The sequence below is a fragment of the Conger conger genome, chromosome 14 (assembly GCF_963514075.1).
Source record: "Conger conger chromosome 14, fConCon1.1, whole genome shotgun sequence".
Taxonomy (NCBI): domain Eukaryota; kingdom Metazoa; phylum Chordata; class Actinopteri; order Anguilliformes; family Congridae; genus Conger; species Conger conger.
In genome coordinates this window covers 3,097,247-3,113,241 of record NC_083773.1, presented here as the reverse complement: position 1 = coordinate 3,113,241, position 15,995 = coordinate 3,097,247, and the positions used below count along the sequence as shown (strand labels likewise).

At 51.2% G+C, this 15,995-nt stretch overlaps 1 protein-coding gene across 1 annotated transcript in view; it reads right to left on the bottom strand.

Annotated features, from left to right (window-relative positions):
• The window catches only part of LOC133110066 (helicase ARIP4-like), a 22,872-nt gene extending 9,733 nt beyond the window's left edge, over positions 1-13,139 (bottom strand). The window contains exons 1-12 of the mRNA XM_061219934.1: positions 13,042-13,139; positions 11,941-12,119; positions 10,405-10,657; positions 9,653-9,783; positions 9,190-9,306; positions 7,193-7,422; positions 6,006-6,188; positions 5,049-5,182; positions 2,540-2,736; positions 1,236-1,578; positions 546-723; positions 1-17 (exon numbers count right to left, since the gene is read on the bottom strand). The exon at positions 1-17 is cut by the window's left edge and continues 154 nt beyond it. Coding sequence (XP_061075918.1) covers positions 1-17; positions 546-723; positions 1,236-1,578; positions 2,540-2,736; positions 5,049-5,182; positions 6,006-6,188; positions 7,193-7,422; positions 9,190-9,306; positions 9,653-9,783; positions 10,405-10,657; positions 11,941-12,064 — 1,907 coding nt within the window. The 5' untranslated portion in view covers positions 12,065-12,119; positions 13,042-13,139. The remainder of the gene's footprint in view (positions 18-545; positions 724-1,235; positions 1,579-2,539; positions 2,737-5,048; positions 5,183-6,005; positions 6,189-7,192; positions 7,423-9,189; positions 9,307-9,652; positions 9,784-10,404; positions 10,658-11,940; positions 12,120-13,041) is intronic.
• Between the last annotated feature and the right edge of the window lie 2,856 nt (positions 13,140-15,995).

Here is a 15,995-nt window from a genome sequence, read left to right as displayed (position 1 = left end):
TCCGGGTGGTTCCAGATCTACAGGGAACACACAGCCCACACAACCACACTTTAGTGTGGCTGCTGCCCCTCCCCCAACCCCCGGAGCTCATGGATAATAGGGCGGCCTGTAGCGTAGCGGTTAAGGTTCGTGACCCTGTAGCGTAGTGGTTAAGGTTCGTGACCCTGTAGTGTAGTGGTTAAGGTACGTGACTGGGACCCGCAAGGTCGGTGGTTCCATCCCCGGTGTAGCCACAATCAGATCCGCACAGCCGTTGGGCCCTTGAGCAAGGCCCTTAACCCTGCATTGCTCCAGGGGAGGATTGTCTCCTGCTTAGTCTAAAATCAACTGTAAGTCGTTCTGGATAAGAGCGTCTGCCAAATGCCATTAATGTAACGCAACGCAATGTCTTTGAGACAATCTTCTGTGAAAAGCGCAATACAAAATAAATTGAATTTAATTGAACTGAACACTGAACACAGGCCCAGCCCCGTGGGGTCTCTGGCAGGGCGCATGGCCCCCCTGTGGGGTCTCTGGCAGGGCGTGTGGCCCCCCTGTGGCCTCACCTTGCAGCAGACGCAGAAGGCCTTGAGGGGGTTGAGGCCCAGCCAGCCGCTGCTGCCCGCCTCCCGGAAGCGCCTCATGAACTGTGTGTACAGCGCCCTCTGCAGGGGCGACAGGTGCACCATGATCACCGTCTCCTCCTTCAAGGGCAGGTGCGTCCTCAGCACGTCGTGGCCACGCCTGTAACCGCAGACCAGCAGGTTAACCACAAATCCACTCATGAATAAATAAACCGCAAACTCCAAAAGGCAGAGCAGACTACGGCAACAGTCAGGGAACGGTCGCAGGTAAAGGTCGGGGGAGGATACTGCTCTTGCACCTTTGAGCAAGGTACTTGACCTGAATGACTTCACTGTACAAGTACTATGATACAATGTAGTGCAGAGTGTCTGATAAATGCCTGCAATGTAATTACTAAACCAACAGATGAAACTCTACCATCAGGTGAGCCAGTCCACTGTATGCAGCTCATTAATGAAGCACTGCCCTTTGCTCCAGTACACACAGCTAAAACACACCATACACAGCTAAGACACACCGCACACTGCACTTACACACCTAAGACACCACACACTGCACTTACACACCTAAGACACCACACACTGCACAAACACACCTAAGACACACCACACACTGCACGAACACCCCTAAAACCCAGCGCACAGCTCCAGCGGGGCGGTCCCCCCTCTCACCTCTGCACGAAGCCCTCCAGCAGGCTGTGCAGCACGTGGCTGCGGTATCGCATCAGCCGCACGTCCTTGGCGGTGCTGTCCATGCACTGGCCGTTCAGGATGGGCCGCTCGAACATGTTGCTGAACTCCTGTCGGGAGCCCAGGATGTCCGGCCGCACGAAGTCCACCATGCACCAGTACTCCATCAGGCTGTTCTGCAGCGGGTACCCGGTCAGCACCACCCGGCGCCGAGAGCGCACGCTCTTCAGCGCCTGCGACGTGCCCGAGTGGAAGTTCTTTATGCGGTGACCCTCGTCACAGATGACCACGTCCGGCCCGGGCTGGGACAGCGCCCGCTCGATGTCTGCAGAGAGGGAGGGAGGGGGGGGAGGGGGAGAGAGAGAGGGGGAGAGAGAGAGAGGGGGGGAGGGGGAGAGGGAGGGAGGGAGAGGGAGGGAGGGGGAGAGAGGGGGAGGGGGAGGGAGGGGGAGAGAGAGAGGGAGAGGGAGAGGGGGGAGAGAGAGAGAGGGGGAGGGAGAGGGAGAGGGGAGGGGGAGAGAGAGAGAAAGAGAGGGGGAGGGGGAGAGGGAGAGGGGGAGGGGGAGAGAGAGAGGGGAGAGAGAGGGGAGAGGGGGAGAGGGGGAGAGAGGGAGAGAGGGAGAGAGAGGGGGAGGGAGAGAGAGTGAGGGGAAGGGAGAGAGGGAGATGGGGAGGGGGAGGGGGAGAGGGAGAGAGAGAGAGAGAGAGAGAGAGGGAGAGAGAGGGAGAGAGGGGGAGAGAGAAGGGGAAGAGGGAGAGTGGGAGGGAGAGGGAGAGAGAGAGGGGGGAGGAAGAGAGAGTGAGGGGGAGGGAGAGAGGGAGATGGGGAGGGGGAGGGGGAGATGGAGAGAGAGAGAGAGAGAGGGGGAGAGAGAGGGGGAGGGGGAGGGGGAGGGGAAGAGGGAGATGGGGAGGGGGAGGGGGAGAGGGAGAGAGAGAGGGGGAGGGAGAGAGGGAGATGGGGAGGGGGAGGGGGAGAGGGAGAGAGAGAGTGGGGGAAGGGGAGAGGGAGAGGGAGGGAGAGAGAGAGAGGGAGAGGGAGAGAGAGAGAGGAAGAGACAAGTGGGGGAGGGTGAGAGCAGGATTGGACAAGCGTGGGAGAAAGGAAAATGGATGGAGAGAGCGTGGGAGGACAGAAGGGAGGGAGGGTGGTTGTGGGAGTGGGAGTGGGAGGGGACTGTGAGTGTCACTAACAGAGCCGATGTTTCTGAAAGAGCATGTTCACACTCCCACAAGCAGAGCACTGTACTGCTCTATGAAAGGGGTCAGGGGTCAGAGGGTCAGACCTTTCAGCATCTCCTGCTGCCTCTCCTCCTCATCCAGGTCGATGATGACTGGGCCCACAGGCTTCTTGCTCTTCTTCTTCCGCCCGCTGATGAAGCTCTTCTTCAGGGAGAGCACCCGGAACATCTCGTAGCCCATGAGCAGCACGCCGCCCCCTTCTGACCACTCGCTCACGACCTTCGCCCTCGACACTGTGGTCCTGCAGGTGCACAAAACACACCCCTCTGCACACTGTGGTCCTGCAGGTGCACAAAACACACCCCTCTGCACACTGTGGTCCTGCAGGTGCACAAAACACACCCCTCTGCACACTGTGGTCCTGCAGGTGCACAAAACACACCCCTCTGCACACTGTGGTCCTGCAGGTGCACAAAACACACCCCTCTGCACACTGTGGTCCTGCAGGTGCACAAAACACACCCCTCTGCACACTGTGGTCCTGCAGGTGCACAAAACACACCCCTCTGCACACTGTGGTCCTGCAGGTGCACAAAACACACCCCTCTGCACACTGTGGTCCTGCAGGTGCACAAAACACACCACACACTGCACTTACACACCTAAGACACCACACACTGCACTTACACACCTAACACACACCACACACTGCACTTACACACCTAAGACACACCACACACTGCTCTTACACACCTAAAACACAGCACACACACTGCTCTTACACACCTAAAACACAGCACACACACTGCACTTACACACCTAAGACACCACACACTGCACTTACACACCTAAGACACACCACACACTGCACTTACACACCTAAAACACAGCACACACACTGCTCTTACACACCTAAGACACACCACACACTGCTCTTACACACCTAAAACACAGCACACACACTGCTCTTACACACCTAAGACACCACACACTGCACTTACACACCTAAGACACCACACACTGCACTTACACACCTAAGACACCACACACTGCACTTACACACCTAACACACACCACACACTGCACTTACACACCTAACACACACCACACACTGCACTTACACACCTAACACACACCACACACTGCACTTACACACCTAAAACACAGCACACACACTGCTCTTACACACCTAAAACACAGCACACACACTGCTCTTACACACCTAAGACACACCACACACTGCTCTTACACACCTAAAACACAGCACACACACTGCTCTTACACACCTAAAACACAGCACACACACTGCTCTTACACACCTAAGACACACCACACACTGCTCTTACACACCTAAAACACAGCACACACACTGATCTTACACACCTAAGACACCACACACTGCACTTACACACCTAAGACACACCACACACTGCACTTACACACCTAAAACACAGCACACACACTGCTCTTACACACCTAAGACACCACACACTGCACTTACACACCTAAGACACCACACACTGCACTTACACACCTAAGACACCACACACTGCACTTACACACCTAAGACACACCACACACTGCACTTACACACCTAAGACACACCACACACTGCACTTACACACCTAAGACACCACACACTGCACTTACACACCTAAGACACCACACACTGCACTTACACACCTAAAACACAGCACACACACTGCTCTTACACACCTAAGACACCACACACTGCACTTACACACCTAAGACACCACACACTGCTCTTACACACCTAAGACACCACACACTGCACTTACACACCTAAGACACCACACACTGCACTTACACACCTAAGACACACCACACACTGCACTTACACACCTAAAACACAGCACACTGCACTTACACACCTAAGACACACCACACACTGCACTTACACACCTAAGACACCACACACTGCACTTACACACCTAAGACACACCACACACTGCACTTACACACCTAACACACCACACACTGCACTTACACACCTAACACACCACACACTGCACTTACACACCACACACTGCACTTACACACCTAACACACCACACACTGCACTTACACACCTAACACACCACACACTGCACTTACACACCTAAGACACCAGACACTGCACTTACACACCTAAGACACCACACACTGCACTTACACACCTAAGACACCACACACTGCACTTACACACCTAAAACACAGCACACACACTGCACTTACACACCTAAGACACAGCACACACACTGCACTTACACACCTAAGACACCACACACTGCACTTACACACCTAAGACACCACACACTGCACTTACACACCTAACACACACCACACACTGCACTTACACACCTAACACACACCACACACTGCACTTACACACCTAACACACACCACACACTGCACTTACACACCTAAGACACCACACACTGCACTTACACACCTAAAACACACCACACACTGCACAAACACACCTAAGACACAGCACACACACTGCTCTTACACACCTAAGACACAGCACACACACTGCTCTTACACACCTAAGACACAGCACACACACTGCTCTTACACACCTAAGACACCAAGCTCACTGCTCCGGCTCACCGGTGCTCTTCGCTCAGGACGTGCACTCTGAAGGTGCGGGGACTGATGTTTTCCGGATCGTTCTCCGCGGACAGGGCTTCAGCCGCCGGCAGCCAGATGTTAAACTCAGCCAGCCAGTTCTGCAGCGTGTTCACCTACAGGGGACACCAGCCCAGTAACTATCACAAAGGTTTGGGCACCCCCCTGGTTTAAATGTCTGTTACAAAGAACCTGGATGTGATCGAAAGCAAAACCTGAACTCTAAATGGAGTTAAACATGAGACCTTTCTGCAAATGACAAACCAGCTACTGGCTGTTTCAAAACCTAGCTTGAACTGGTAAAAACCATGTATGGAGTATGGAGCACAGCGCTGGTCTGAACTGATCAATCAGCTACCAGCAGTTTCAAAACCTAGCTTGAGCTGGTAAAAACCATGTATGGGGCACGGAGCTGGTCTGAACTGGTCAACCAGCTACCGGCAGTTTCAAAACCTAGCTTGAGCTGGTAAAAACCATGTATGGGGCACGGAGCTGGTCTGAACTGGTCAACCAGCTACCGGCAGTTTCAAAACCTAGCTTGAGCTGGTAAAAACCATGTATGGGGCACGGAGCTGGTCTGAACTGGTCAACCAGCTACCGGCTGTTTCAAATCCTAGCTTGAGCTGGTAAAAACCATGTATGGGGCACGGCGCTGGTCTGAACTGGTCAACCAGCTACCAGCAGTTTCAAAACCTAGCTTGAGCTGGTAAAAACCATGTATGGGGAACAGAGCTGGTCTGAACTGGTCAACCAGCTACCGGCAGTTTCAAAACCTAGCTTGAGCTGGCAAAAACCATGTTGAGTATGGAGCACAGAGCTGGTCTGAACTGGTCAACCAGCTACCGGCTGTTTCAAAACCTAGCTTGAGCTGGTAAAAACCATGTATGGAGTGTGGAGCGCGGAGCCGGTCTGAGCGGCTGTTTGCAGAGAGAGGCTTACGGGGACGATGGTGAGCACGGTGTGCCCCCCCGTGTGGCGGAGCAGGATGTCGATGAAGGAGATGACCTGCAGGGTCTTGCCCAGGCCCATGCTGTGGGCCAGGATGCAGCCGAAGCCGCTGCTGTTGGCGTAGCGCTCCAGAGACTCCACCAGGTTGTCGTACAGGAACCGGATCCCGCCGATCTGAAAACAACGAGACCACAGTTACACACACACAGCATGGATAAAGGCGCTATATAAATGCCATTTACACGCACTACATTACATTACATTCATGACATTTGGCAGACGCTCTTATCCAGAGCGACGTACAGTTGGTTAGACTAAGTAGGAAACAATCCTCCCCTGGAGCGGTGCAGGGTTAAGGGCCGACATGGCTCAGGCAGTAAGAGCAGTCGTCTGGCAGTCGGAGGGTTGCCGGTTCGATCCCCCGCCCGGGCTGTGTTGAAGTGTCCCTGAGCAAAACACCTAACCCCTTGCATGGCAGCCAATCGCCGTCGGTGTGTGAGTGTGTGTATGAATGGGTGAATGGAGAAGCATCAATTGTACAGCGCTTTGGATAAAGGCGCTATATAAATGCCAACCAAGGGCCCAGCGGCTGTGCGGATCTTATTGTGGCTACACCAGGGATCGAACCACCGACCTTGCGGGTCCCAGTCATGCACCTTAACCACTACACTACTGGCCGCCCCACAGCACACACAGCTCAGAGTAGCTCAGAGATGCTGGGAGTAGCTGGGAGTAGCTGAGAGTAGCTCAGAGATGCTCAGAGATGCTCAGAGATGCTGGGAGTAGCTGAGAGTAGCTCAGAGATGCTCAGAGATGCTCAGAGATGCTCGGAGTAGCTGAGAGTAGCTCAGAGATGCTCGGAGTAGCTGAGAGTAGCTGAGAGATGCTCAGAGATGCTCAGAGATGCTCGGAGTAGCTGAGAGTAGCTGAGAGTAGCTCAGAGATGCTCAGAGTAGCTCAGAGATGCTCAGAGTAGCTCAGAGATGCTCAGAGTAGCTCAGAGATGCTCAGAGATGCTCGGAGTAGCTCAGAGTAGCTCAGAGATGCTCAGAGTAGCTGAGAGATGCTCAGAGATGCTGAGAGTAGCTGAGAGTAGCTGAGAGTAGCTGAGAGATGCTCAGAGCAGCTCAGAGATGTTCAGAGATGCTCAGAGACGCTCAGAGAAGCGGTCGGCGTACCTGGTGGGGTTTGACCGCGCGGGCGAGCTGTGGAGAGAGGAACAGGTCCCTCTCGTTGGCCGGGTGGTTGATGTTGACGAGCACGCGGCCCAGGGCGTCGGGCTGGTTCAGGGCGTCGTTGACGTGCGCGCCGCCGCTCTCCTCCGCCCCGGGCGTGTCCTCCTCCTCATTGGCCGACTCGCTGCTGATGCGCTGGGCGTCCTCGTCCCCCGAGCTCAGCTCGATCACGTCTGGGCGGGGCACACGGCACACGGGCACGCGGGCCGGTCAGAGTCCCACCCGACACGACGCACGCGCCAGAACGGCCGACTGCACGCAGGCTGACCCGCTTATAACTTTCCTCTCTCGGGGAGAAGAGAGGCACCATTTTGCAGGGTCAGCGAGTTCATAGTCATTGAGTGAGTGAAGTTTGTCATTGAGCCCTGCTTTAATGTTTGGTGCCACTGAACTCATTGAATCATTGGTGACTTTGAGTTTGAGTTTGACATTATTTGACTCGAGTACATCTTCAGCCAGTGAATTGTCAGTTGCTAAAAATATAAATTCCAACTGCCGGGTCCAACTCAAGATCCATTATCTATACAGACATGAACACAATTAATGATTTTGATTAAATTCCATCGCATTCAAGCTTAGAAAAATGACTATAGTCCCTTTGGCAGTCTGTGGCCACATCATTGGTCCCACTTCTGGCGCACTCTTTCCCAAGTAATAAAACTTTCAAGGGAGAGAAAACTGCAGGATTTCTATACATACTGCATGACCCGTGCACAATAATGTTCCCTTGATGCTTGTAGGGGGGGAGGGGGGGCAGATGGAGAGAGAACTGAGAGAAAACAGACAGCATTCCTACATCCTAACAGCAAGCTAATTACTCACAGTATGGACTAAGATCAAGCCAGATTAAATACATTACATTACATTACATTACAAGGCACAAGGCAGACGCTCTTATCCAGAGCGACGTACAACACAAGGGCAGATCAAACACAAGTACAAGTGTGAAGAGGACAGTACAAGTGTGAAGATTGTCTAATTTTGTCTACTGTCTAATAATGTTAAACCGTGATGACTGGCCTGCTGATGACAAACTCCCTGATGATACACTTACAATATGGCTACTGGCAATTCTCTCAGAGAGGAACACTGACTGACGACCTAACGAAACGGTCACCATCCCCACCCTTAATTATCCAGTGTGCATCCGGGGGGGGTGGGGGGGCACAGACATGAAGCCATTCCACTGTAGCATACTCTCTTAACAGCCAACCCTCACCTCACCTTTCAATCATACATCATGTTTGACTTCATCCGGTAGGCCGAGACTCGAAAGCAAGCCCCTCTCCACGCTGTTATTTTGCGATGGCAGATTGGGAGCAGCCTCGGGTAAAGGCGGGAACTCTCCACTGTGCTGGGACAGGCCCTTACCCTCTCCACTGTGCTGAGACAGGTCCTTACCCTCTCCACTGTGCTAGGACAGGTTCTTACCCTCTCCACTGTGCTGGGACAGGCCCTTACCCTCTCCACTGTGCTGAGACAGGTTCTTACCCTCTCCACTGTGCTGAGACAGGTCCTTACCCTCTCCACTGTGCTAGGACAGGTTCTGACCCTCTCCACTGTGCTGAGACAGGTTCTTACCCTCTCCACTGTGCTGAGACAGGTCCTTACCCTCTCCACTGTGCTGAGACAGGTTCTTACCCTCTCCACTGTGCTGAGACAGGTTCTTCCCTCTCCACTGTGCGGAGACAGGTTCTTACCTTCTCCACTGTGCTGAGACAGGTTCTTACCCTCTCCACTGTGCTAGGACAGGTCCTTACCCTCTCCACTGTGCTGAGACAGGTTCTTACCCTCTCCACTGTGCTGAGACAGGTTCTTACCCTCTCCACTGTGCTGAGACAGGTCCTTACCCTCTCCACTGTGCTGAGACAGGTTCTTACCCTCTCCACTGTGCTGAGACAGGTTCTTACCCTCTCCACTGTGCTGAGACAGGTCCTTACCCTCTCCACTGTGCTGAGACGGGGGTGGTGTGGGAACTTCGTCCTCGCTGGCGCTGCTGTCCAGGCAGATCACCTCCCCTGGCCCCGCCCCCGGCCCCGCATGCACAACCACCTCACCTGGAGAGAGAGAGGGAGAGGGGGGGGCAGAGAGAGAGAGGGGGGGGGGGGGAGAGAGAGAGAGGGGGAGGGGGGAGAGAGAGGGAGAGGGGGAGAGAAGGAGAGAGAGAGGGAGGAGAGAGGGAGAGAGAGGCAGAGAGAGAGGGGGAGAGAGGGAGGGAGAGACAGAGAAATACAGTACAAGGTAGGGCAGGGGAGGAAAAAGTGAGTGTGGTAGAAGAAGGGTAGAAGAAAGAAAGAGGGTACATTAAATGCAACATCAACCGTGTCCAATACCTATGGTCATTAACACAAAAATGATATGGCCTTATGGCTGTATATGTAATACCTGCAGGTGTGGCTTTACCTGCGGGGCACTCAGGTAGGGGTGGGGCTGGGAAATCCTTCCTCTGCTGTTCCAGACGCTTTCTCCTCTCTAGCTCCTCCTGCTGGGCAACCTGGGTCACTGCCTCAAGCTGGTGCTCTTTCAACAGCTTCCTGAAAGAAGATGAGTCCTCTGAACCATGTGTGTGCGTGTGTGTGAGAGTGTGTGTGTGTGTATGTGTGTGTGTGTGTGTGTGTGTGTGTGTGTGTGAGTGTGTGTGTGTGTGTGTGTGTGTGTGCGTGTGTGAGTGTGTGTGAGTGTGTGTGAGTATGTGTATGTGTGTGTGTGCGTGTGTGTGAGTGTGTGTGTGTGTGAGTGTGTGTGTGCGTGTGTGAGTGTGTGTGAGTGTGTGTGTGTGTGTGAGTGTGTGTGAGTATGTGTATGTGTGTGTGTGCGTGTGTGTGAGTGTGTGTGTGTGTGAGTGTGTGTGTGTGTGAGTGTGTGTGAGTATGTGTGTGTGTGCGTGTGTGTGTGAGTATGTGTGTGTGTGTGTGTGTGTGCGTGTGTGTGAGAGTGTGTGTGTGTGTGCGTGCGTGCGTGAGTGTGTGTGTGTATCTGTGTGCGTGCCTGTGTGTGTGTGTGTGTGTGTGTGCATGTGTGTGTGTGTGTGAGTGTGTGCATGTGCGTGTGTGTGCGTGCCTGTGCGTGAGAGTGTGTATCTGCGTGTGTGTATCTGCGTGCGTGCCTACGTAAACACGCTTGTGTGCGATCAGGCGTGCGTGACGCAGCAGTACCGGATGTTCCTCCTGAGGTGCGAGGGCTTGCAGTGTCTCTTCCGGGAGCTGAACAGGGTGGGGCTGTGGCTGTCGGCGCTGGACGAGGACTGAGAGAGAGGGCGGGGCGGAGAGAGGGGGTGCAGCGGAGAGAGGGGGCGGGGCGGAGAGGAGAGGGGAGCGGGCGGAGTTGAGGGTGGCTCCTCCGGCCCCTCCGCACAGGCCCCTCCCTCAGGCCCGTCGTCCATGGCGACGGGGGCACTCTGGGGCGGGTCTGAAGGAGGGAAGACGGACACAAGCCCCGCCCAGTGAGAATCCTCCCCGCAGTCCGCGCAACGCAAGACATTTTTTAACATTTACATTCCAGTCATTTGGCAGACGCTTTTAATCCAAAGCGCATAGGTTCTTCCACAAGTTAAAGCATCACATCCATAACTGCTTGAATACACATGAAGGGCTGTTCTAAACAAAAATACAGTCATCGTAAGTGTAAATATTTTTATTTTTTATTATCATTATTTTTTGGGGGGGTTAGACAAGAGGGATATCGGAAAGGGGGGGGGGGGATCAGGAGGAAGGACTAAGGTACAGTTTGAAAAGGTGTTTTTTTAGTTTGTGTTGAAATAGGGGGAGGGATTCTGCTGTCCTGACAGTGGTAGGCAAGTCATTCCACCACTGAGGAACCAGGAACTTCTATCTGTCTTCTGGCAAGGAAGCCCCTCCCAGTGGGAATCTTCCCATCAGTCAGTCTGCACCACCAATGCCATCAGCTGGGTAAGAAGGGCTACTGAAAAGGGTTTCTGGATTCATGCCAGCTCCTTCTCAACTTGACCGATCACTTTCACGATCTGACCATTAAGGCTACTTTTCTTGAATGGCAGCTGAAGAATAACCTTATGTCCTCCAGTGAACCCGTTTTTAGTTTAGAGCTAATTAGCTCATTGAACCACAGGTAATTGGTGGATGCAAAAACCTCCGTACAGCCCTGACTAGAGCCTTGCATTGGCTTGGATGAGAACCCAGCCTGCAGGTGGATAAAAAACAGTCTCACAAGTAGATGTAGGAATGGTGTGGAGCTGGACTGGGCAATATCAATGTTATTGGAATAGCATAGCAAGTTGCTTATATGGTAAATGGTAAATGGTTGGCATTTATATCGCGCCTTTATCCAAAGCGTGGTACAATTGATGCTTCTCCTTCACCAATTCATACACACACTCACACACCAATAGCAATCGGCTGCCATGCAAGGCACCAACCAGCTCGTCAGGAGCATTTGGGGGTTAGGTATCTTGCTCAGGGACACTTCGACACACCCAGGGCGGGGGATCGAACTGGCAACCCTCCGACTGCCAGACGACTGCTCTTACCGCCTGAGCCAATGTCATAATGTCAATGTTGTTATAGTTACAACATCCTTTGACCAGGGTACTGCTTCATGAAGCAGGATTACTGAGTTAACTGGATAACTGCATCAAATCCGGAAACCCACCAGAACCCGCCCGGTGAAATACCGCCCTGACCATTTCACGCGGCACCACTTGGCCTCTTCCTCACCTGCATCGTCCTCCTCGTCATCACCGTCGTTATCTTCCTCTTCTTCCTGGTCCTCCTCCTCCTCCTCTTCCTCAGTGTCGAGGCCAGGCTCCATATCGCTCCCAGAGATAGCCTCTTCAGACATGGTGCCTCAAACTGCCCATGTACCATTACCCACACATCCTTTCCACACTGCTCTCCTGCATGAACACACACAGCATTACCTGCTGCACACACACACACAGCACGTCACAATTCCTGTTCAACTGAACGTAAAAATATATATACTGTATATTTTTTAATGTTTGTTTGTACTGTAAATTCAATAAACAAGGTAGTAAATACTGTTAAAATTGTCCGTGCACTGTACTTTGTGAACAGCGGCGCTGGAACGGAACTATTCAAAGTCGGATTTACCAAGTCTCACACGACACGTATATCAGTTTTACTTTCGAGTAAAATTGCGATTTTAAGGTTAACGTTAATGCACACTGCACGTGGAGTTGAGTAGTCACAGGCTGTCTGACGTTCGAAACCTGTTCAAATCTGACAGCACTCCTCGGATGTAGAGACTTGGGAATGTCTGCAAATGTAAATCGTGTAAGATACACGCGTTACTGCGACTTCAAGCTGCATTTTACTCTTTACTGCTTACGTGTAGCCTAGCTTGTGCTAACTTGTAAAATGTGTGCAAATAACCTTGCTGGCATTTACTAATTTAATTGTTACATGGCTTCACACGCACCACAGCAACGCATATCATACAATCAAGTTAGTTGGGCGGGGGATAGCTAGCAACCTAGTCAACAAATACCATTTTGACCAATCACAGATGACACCTTAGCCTGCCTGTCAGTTACTGCCATAGCTTGAGCTAATGCCGTACTGCATAGCGGACAACGCGCTTGCTACCCGTTTCTGTACAAAGACGGTAACGTAAGCTGCTCATGATAGCGGCTCCACTTCCTCTGCCTGCTGCCACTTGATGTCTTTTGTCCAGAGTTGACAGAATTAGCTTGCTACATTAGCCATGGCTATCTAAAATGACTCCCACATCACAATAAAATAAACGGTATATCGCAAATAAATAAAAAATCACAAAATGTTAAATGACATTCTCACCGCTTGCAATTGCAATATGCAGTCAACCCGGTATTGTGATTATAATGATGAATTATCAAATTTTAATAGCCAGCGAGTTCATTTATTTCCTCACCCAGTTTCCATGGGAGCAACAGCGAAAGTCTTCCCTATCCCCACCGGCGACAAACCTGTTCGAGAGTTCCGGCCGGGTATGATTCCAAATCCGTTACATAATTCAGGAAACTGGGTCAGTTATTGGGAAATGCTCGTAGATCAGCTGGAGGTGAGGCGAGGCTTAATCCATACTAAACCTGGCAGTGGGACTCTCCCTCTCCATGCCTTCCGTTTGGATAAAAGCCTCATTTGGAAACATACGTGATTTGTGCGTGTGTTGTTACTCAGAACGCCGTTAACCATAGGCTACACATAGCTTCCCCAATTTCTAAAATTTTTAGCCAGTTAAATCTGGGGGCTGTTTAGGTGGCAGCCTGAGAGAGCCAGGGTTGGGAATTTAGCCAGGACACCGGGGAACCCCCTAATCTTTGCGATGAGCGTCACAGTGATTCAGAAACCATATTTAATGTCTCACCCGTAAAATGGCGTCTTCTACAGCACAGCAAGTCTGTTTACTGCTTGTGCCGCTGTCAGGCCTCAAATGTGCCAGCTTCGCTTCCAAATGTCCTCCCATTCAACACCTCCTTGGCATTAAGATCTTTGAAACGTGGGCGGCCTGTAGCGTAGTAGTTAAGGTTGGGGGCTTCAGGGGAGGATTGTTCCCTGCTTAGTCTAATCAACTGCAAGTCGCTTTGGATAAACGCGTCAGCCAAATGACATGTAATGCGATGTAATGTAACGTAACGACACATAACTGCGCATATCCATATTCTCACTGTGGTAACCCTGCCCTTGGCCGTGACCACGCCCCTTTTCCCCTACAGGCTGGATGAGGATCAAGGGGATTAGAGAGGAAGGTTGGAAGCACAGGATCAAGGCGTGGCTGAATGGCCTTCAAAGCCAGGATCTGACTGCGCTAATGCAGGAAGCACTGAAGCCCACTCTCCCATCGTCGGTGCAGCTGTGGAAATGTAGATAATGTAACACAATTAGGGACCCAAGTGGCCAGCGTATTGCACTTTTCCCCCAAACTCAGCAGGCCCACATGCACTCCGCACTAATGGGGCTTAGTGAGATTACTGATTGGTGGTGGTAAATAACCCAACTCAGTGAGCCTATACATGCCATAATGCTAGCCAAAACTTTATCGAACCAATCAGATAGCAGGATGCAAACCTCACAAACCCTAACCTCACTTTCCAGGCACTTTAGAGAGGGGCAGTTAGTCACAGACTAATGCTCACGCATGGGCACACATCTTGACTTCTGTGATTTATGAAATGTAAATGTAAATTTATATTGCTTAGAAATCGGCAATGCTTTTTTTTTTAGTTTTAAGTGATCTTTACTACATAAAAAAAAGGAACCTTAATGAATATGGCATGGGGAAATGTGATTGATTTCACGAGTGAAGAGTTCACCTTCCGAGTTGTGGGTCTGAGTGAATGAATAAATGATATCTATTGTCCATTTTTAGTTTTGATATCCCTTAAATATCATAGGCACATGGAGCAATGCATCCATGATAAACTACCTGGTGGGGACAACCTCTTTAATTCATTAAATGTAAATTAAAAAGGTTCACTAATCTTTTTGGGGCACGACCAAATGTTTGTGACAAATTAGTTTGTGCTGATAAGGCCCTATAGTTCTGGCTGAATTACGCATGCAAAATGACTGTCTTGAGCTTTTGCTCAGCTTCTGTGCAGATTACTGGAGTTTTGAATGCGTGTTTCTCTTCCTTGTTTCCATGGAGACAGGATCCTTGGCACCTGCTGTGGCAGCCGAGCTGGATCAGACCAGTGCACACCATGGGAGTGTTCCATTTTGTCAGTTGTGGGATAGCCTCTTTGGGCAGGATGAACGCGGGACCCTATAGAGAGTGATGCTGCCCCTGTCGTGGTAGATATCGATAACTACAGACTCTACAGTACCACCCAGTGCCTGCTCTGCAATGACTGTTCAATCTGTTATCTGTAATACACGTGGACAAAGGCCAGACTTGTAATGTACTAGAAGCCTGTAGCCGAGTGGCTAAGGTACAATGTTGAATTGCTGCTGCAATTCGATGTTACTGTGTGTGTGTGTGTGTGTGTGTGTGTGTGTGTGTGCGTGTGCCTGTACCTCATATATGTAGGTTTACCTGCATCTAGTTTGTGTCAGGGTTTAACCTGTATGGAAGGTTACCAGTGTGAAGACTACTGTAAGCACAGAGGGCTATAGCCTTTTCATGGCTGAATGCTCTGATAGATAGATAGATAGATAGATAGATAGATAGACAGACAGACAGACAGACAGACAGACAGGGAAGAACATACTGAGACCAGGTCTCTTTCACAGATGTGCCCTGCTTACGAACAACACATACAGAGAATAGAGTAGTAAAAAAAAAAAATACAAAAGTGCAAAATACAGTGATAAAGTACGGAAGTGGAAAGTACAGTAAGCAAATGAAACAGATGCAGAGCAATCGGGTAATCAGTGACAATTACAAACTACAGTCCCATCGGTGTCAGCTAATATTTCTTTAGGTTTTCGCAGGGGAATAAGGGACAGCCGCTTGTTCTGTTTCCGTAGTGTTGGACCCGCAATGCGAAATGCAGAATTTCCACATTTTGTTCTAGCTGTAGGAATGTTGAATGCTAGTGGTACGTGTGATCTAGTTGGATAGTTTGGGACATGAAATGAAAGGAGGCTGGATAGATACAGTGGTAGTTTGGCAATGAGAGCTCTATATGTAAATAAGACTCAGTACGGCTATTGCTAACAGCTACTACTACTACTACCCCCGACCCCCCCCCCCAAAAAAAGGAGTGGTTTATTTTGTAAACTGGTGCACTGCTAAGATTTCCCCACTAGAGGGCTTCAGATTTTGTTGA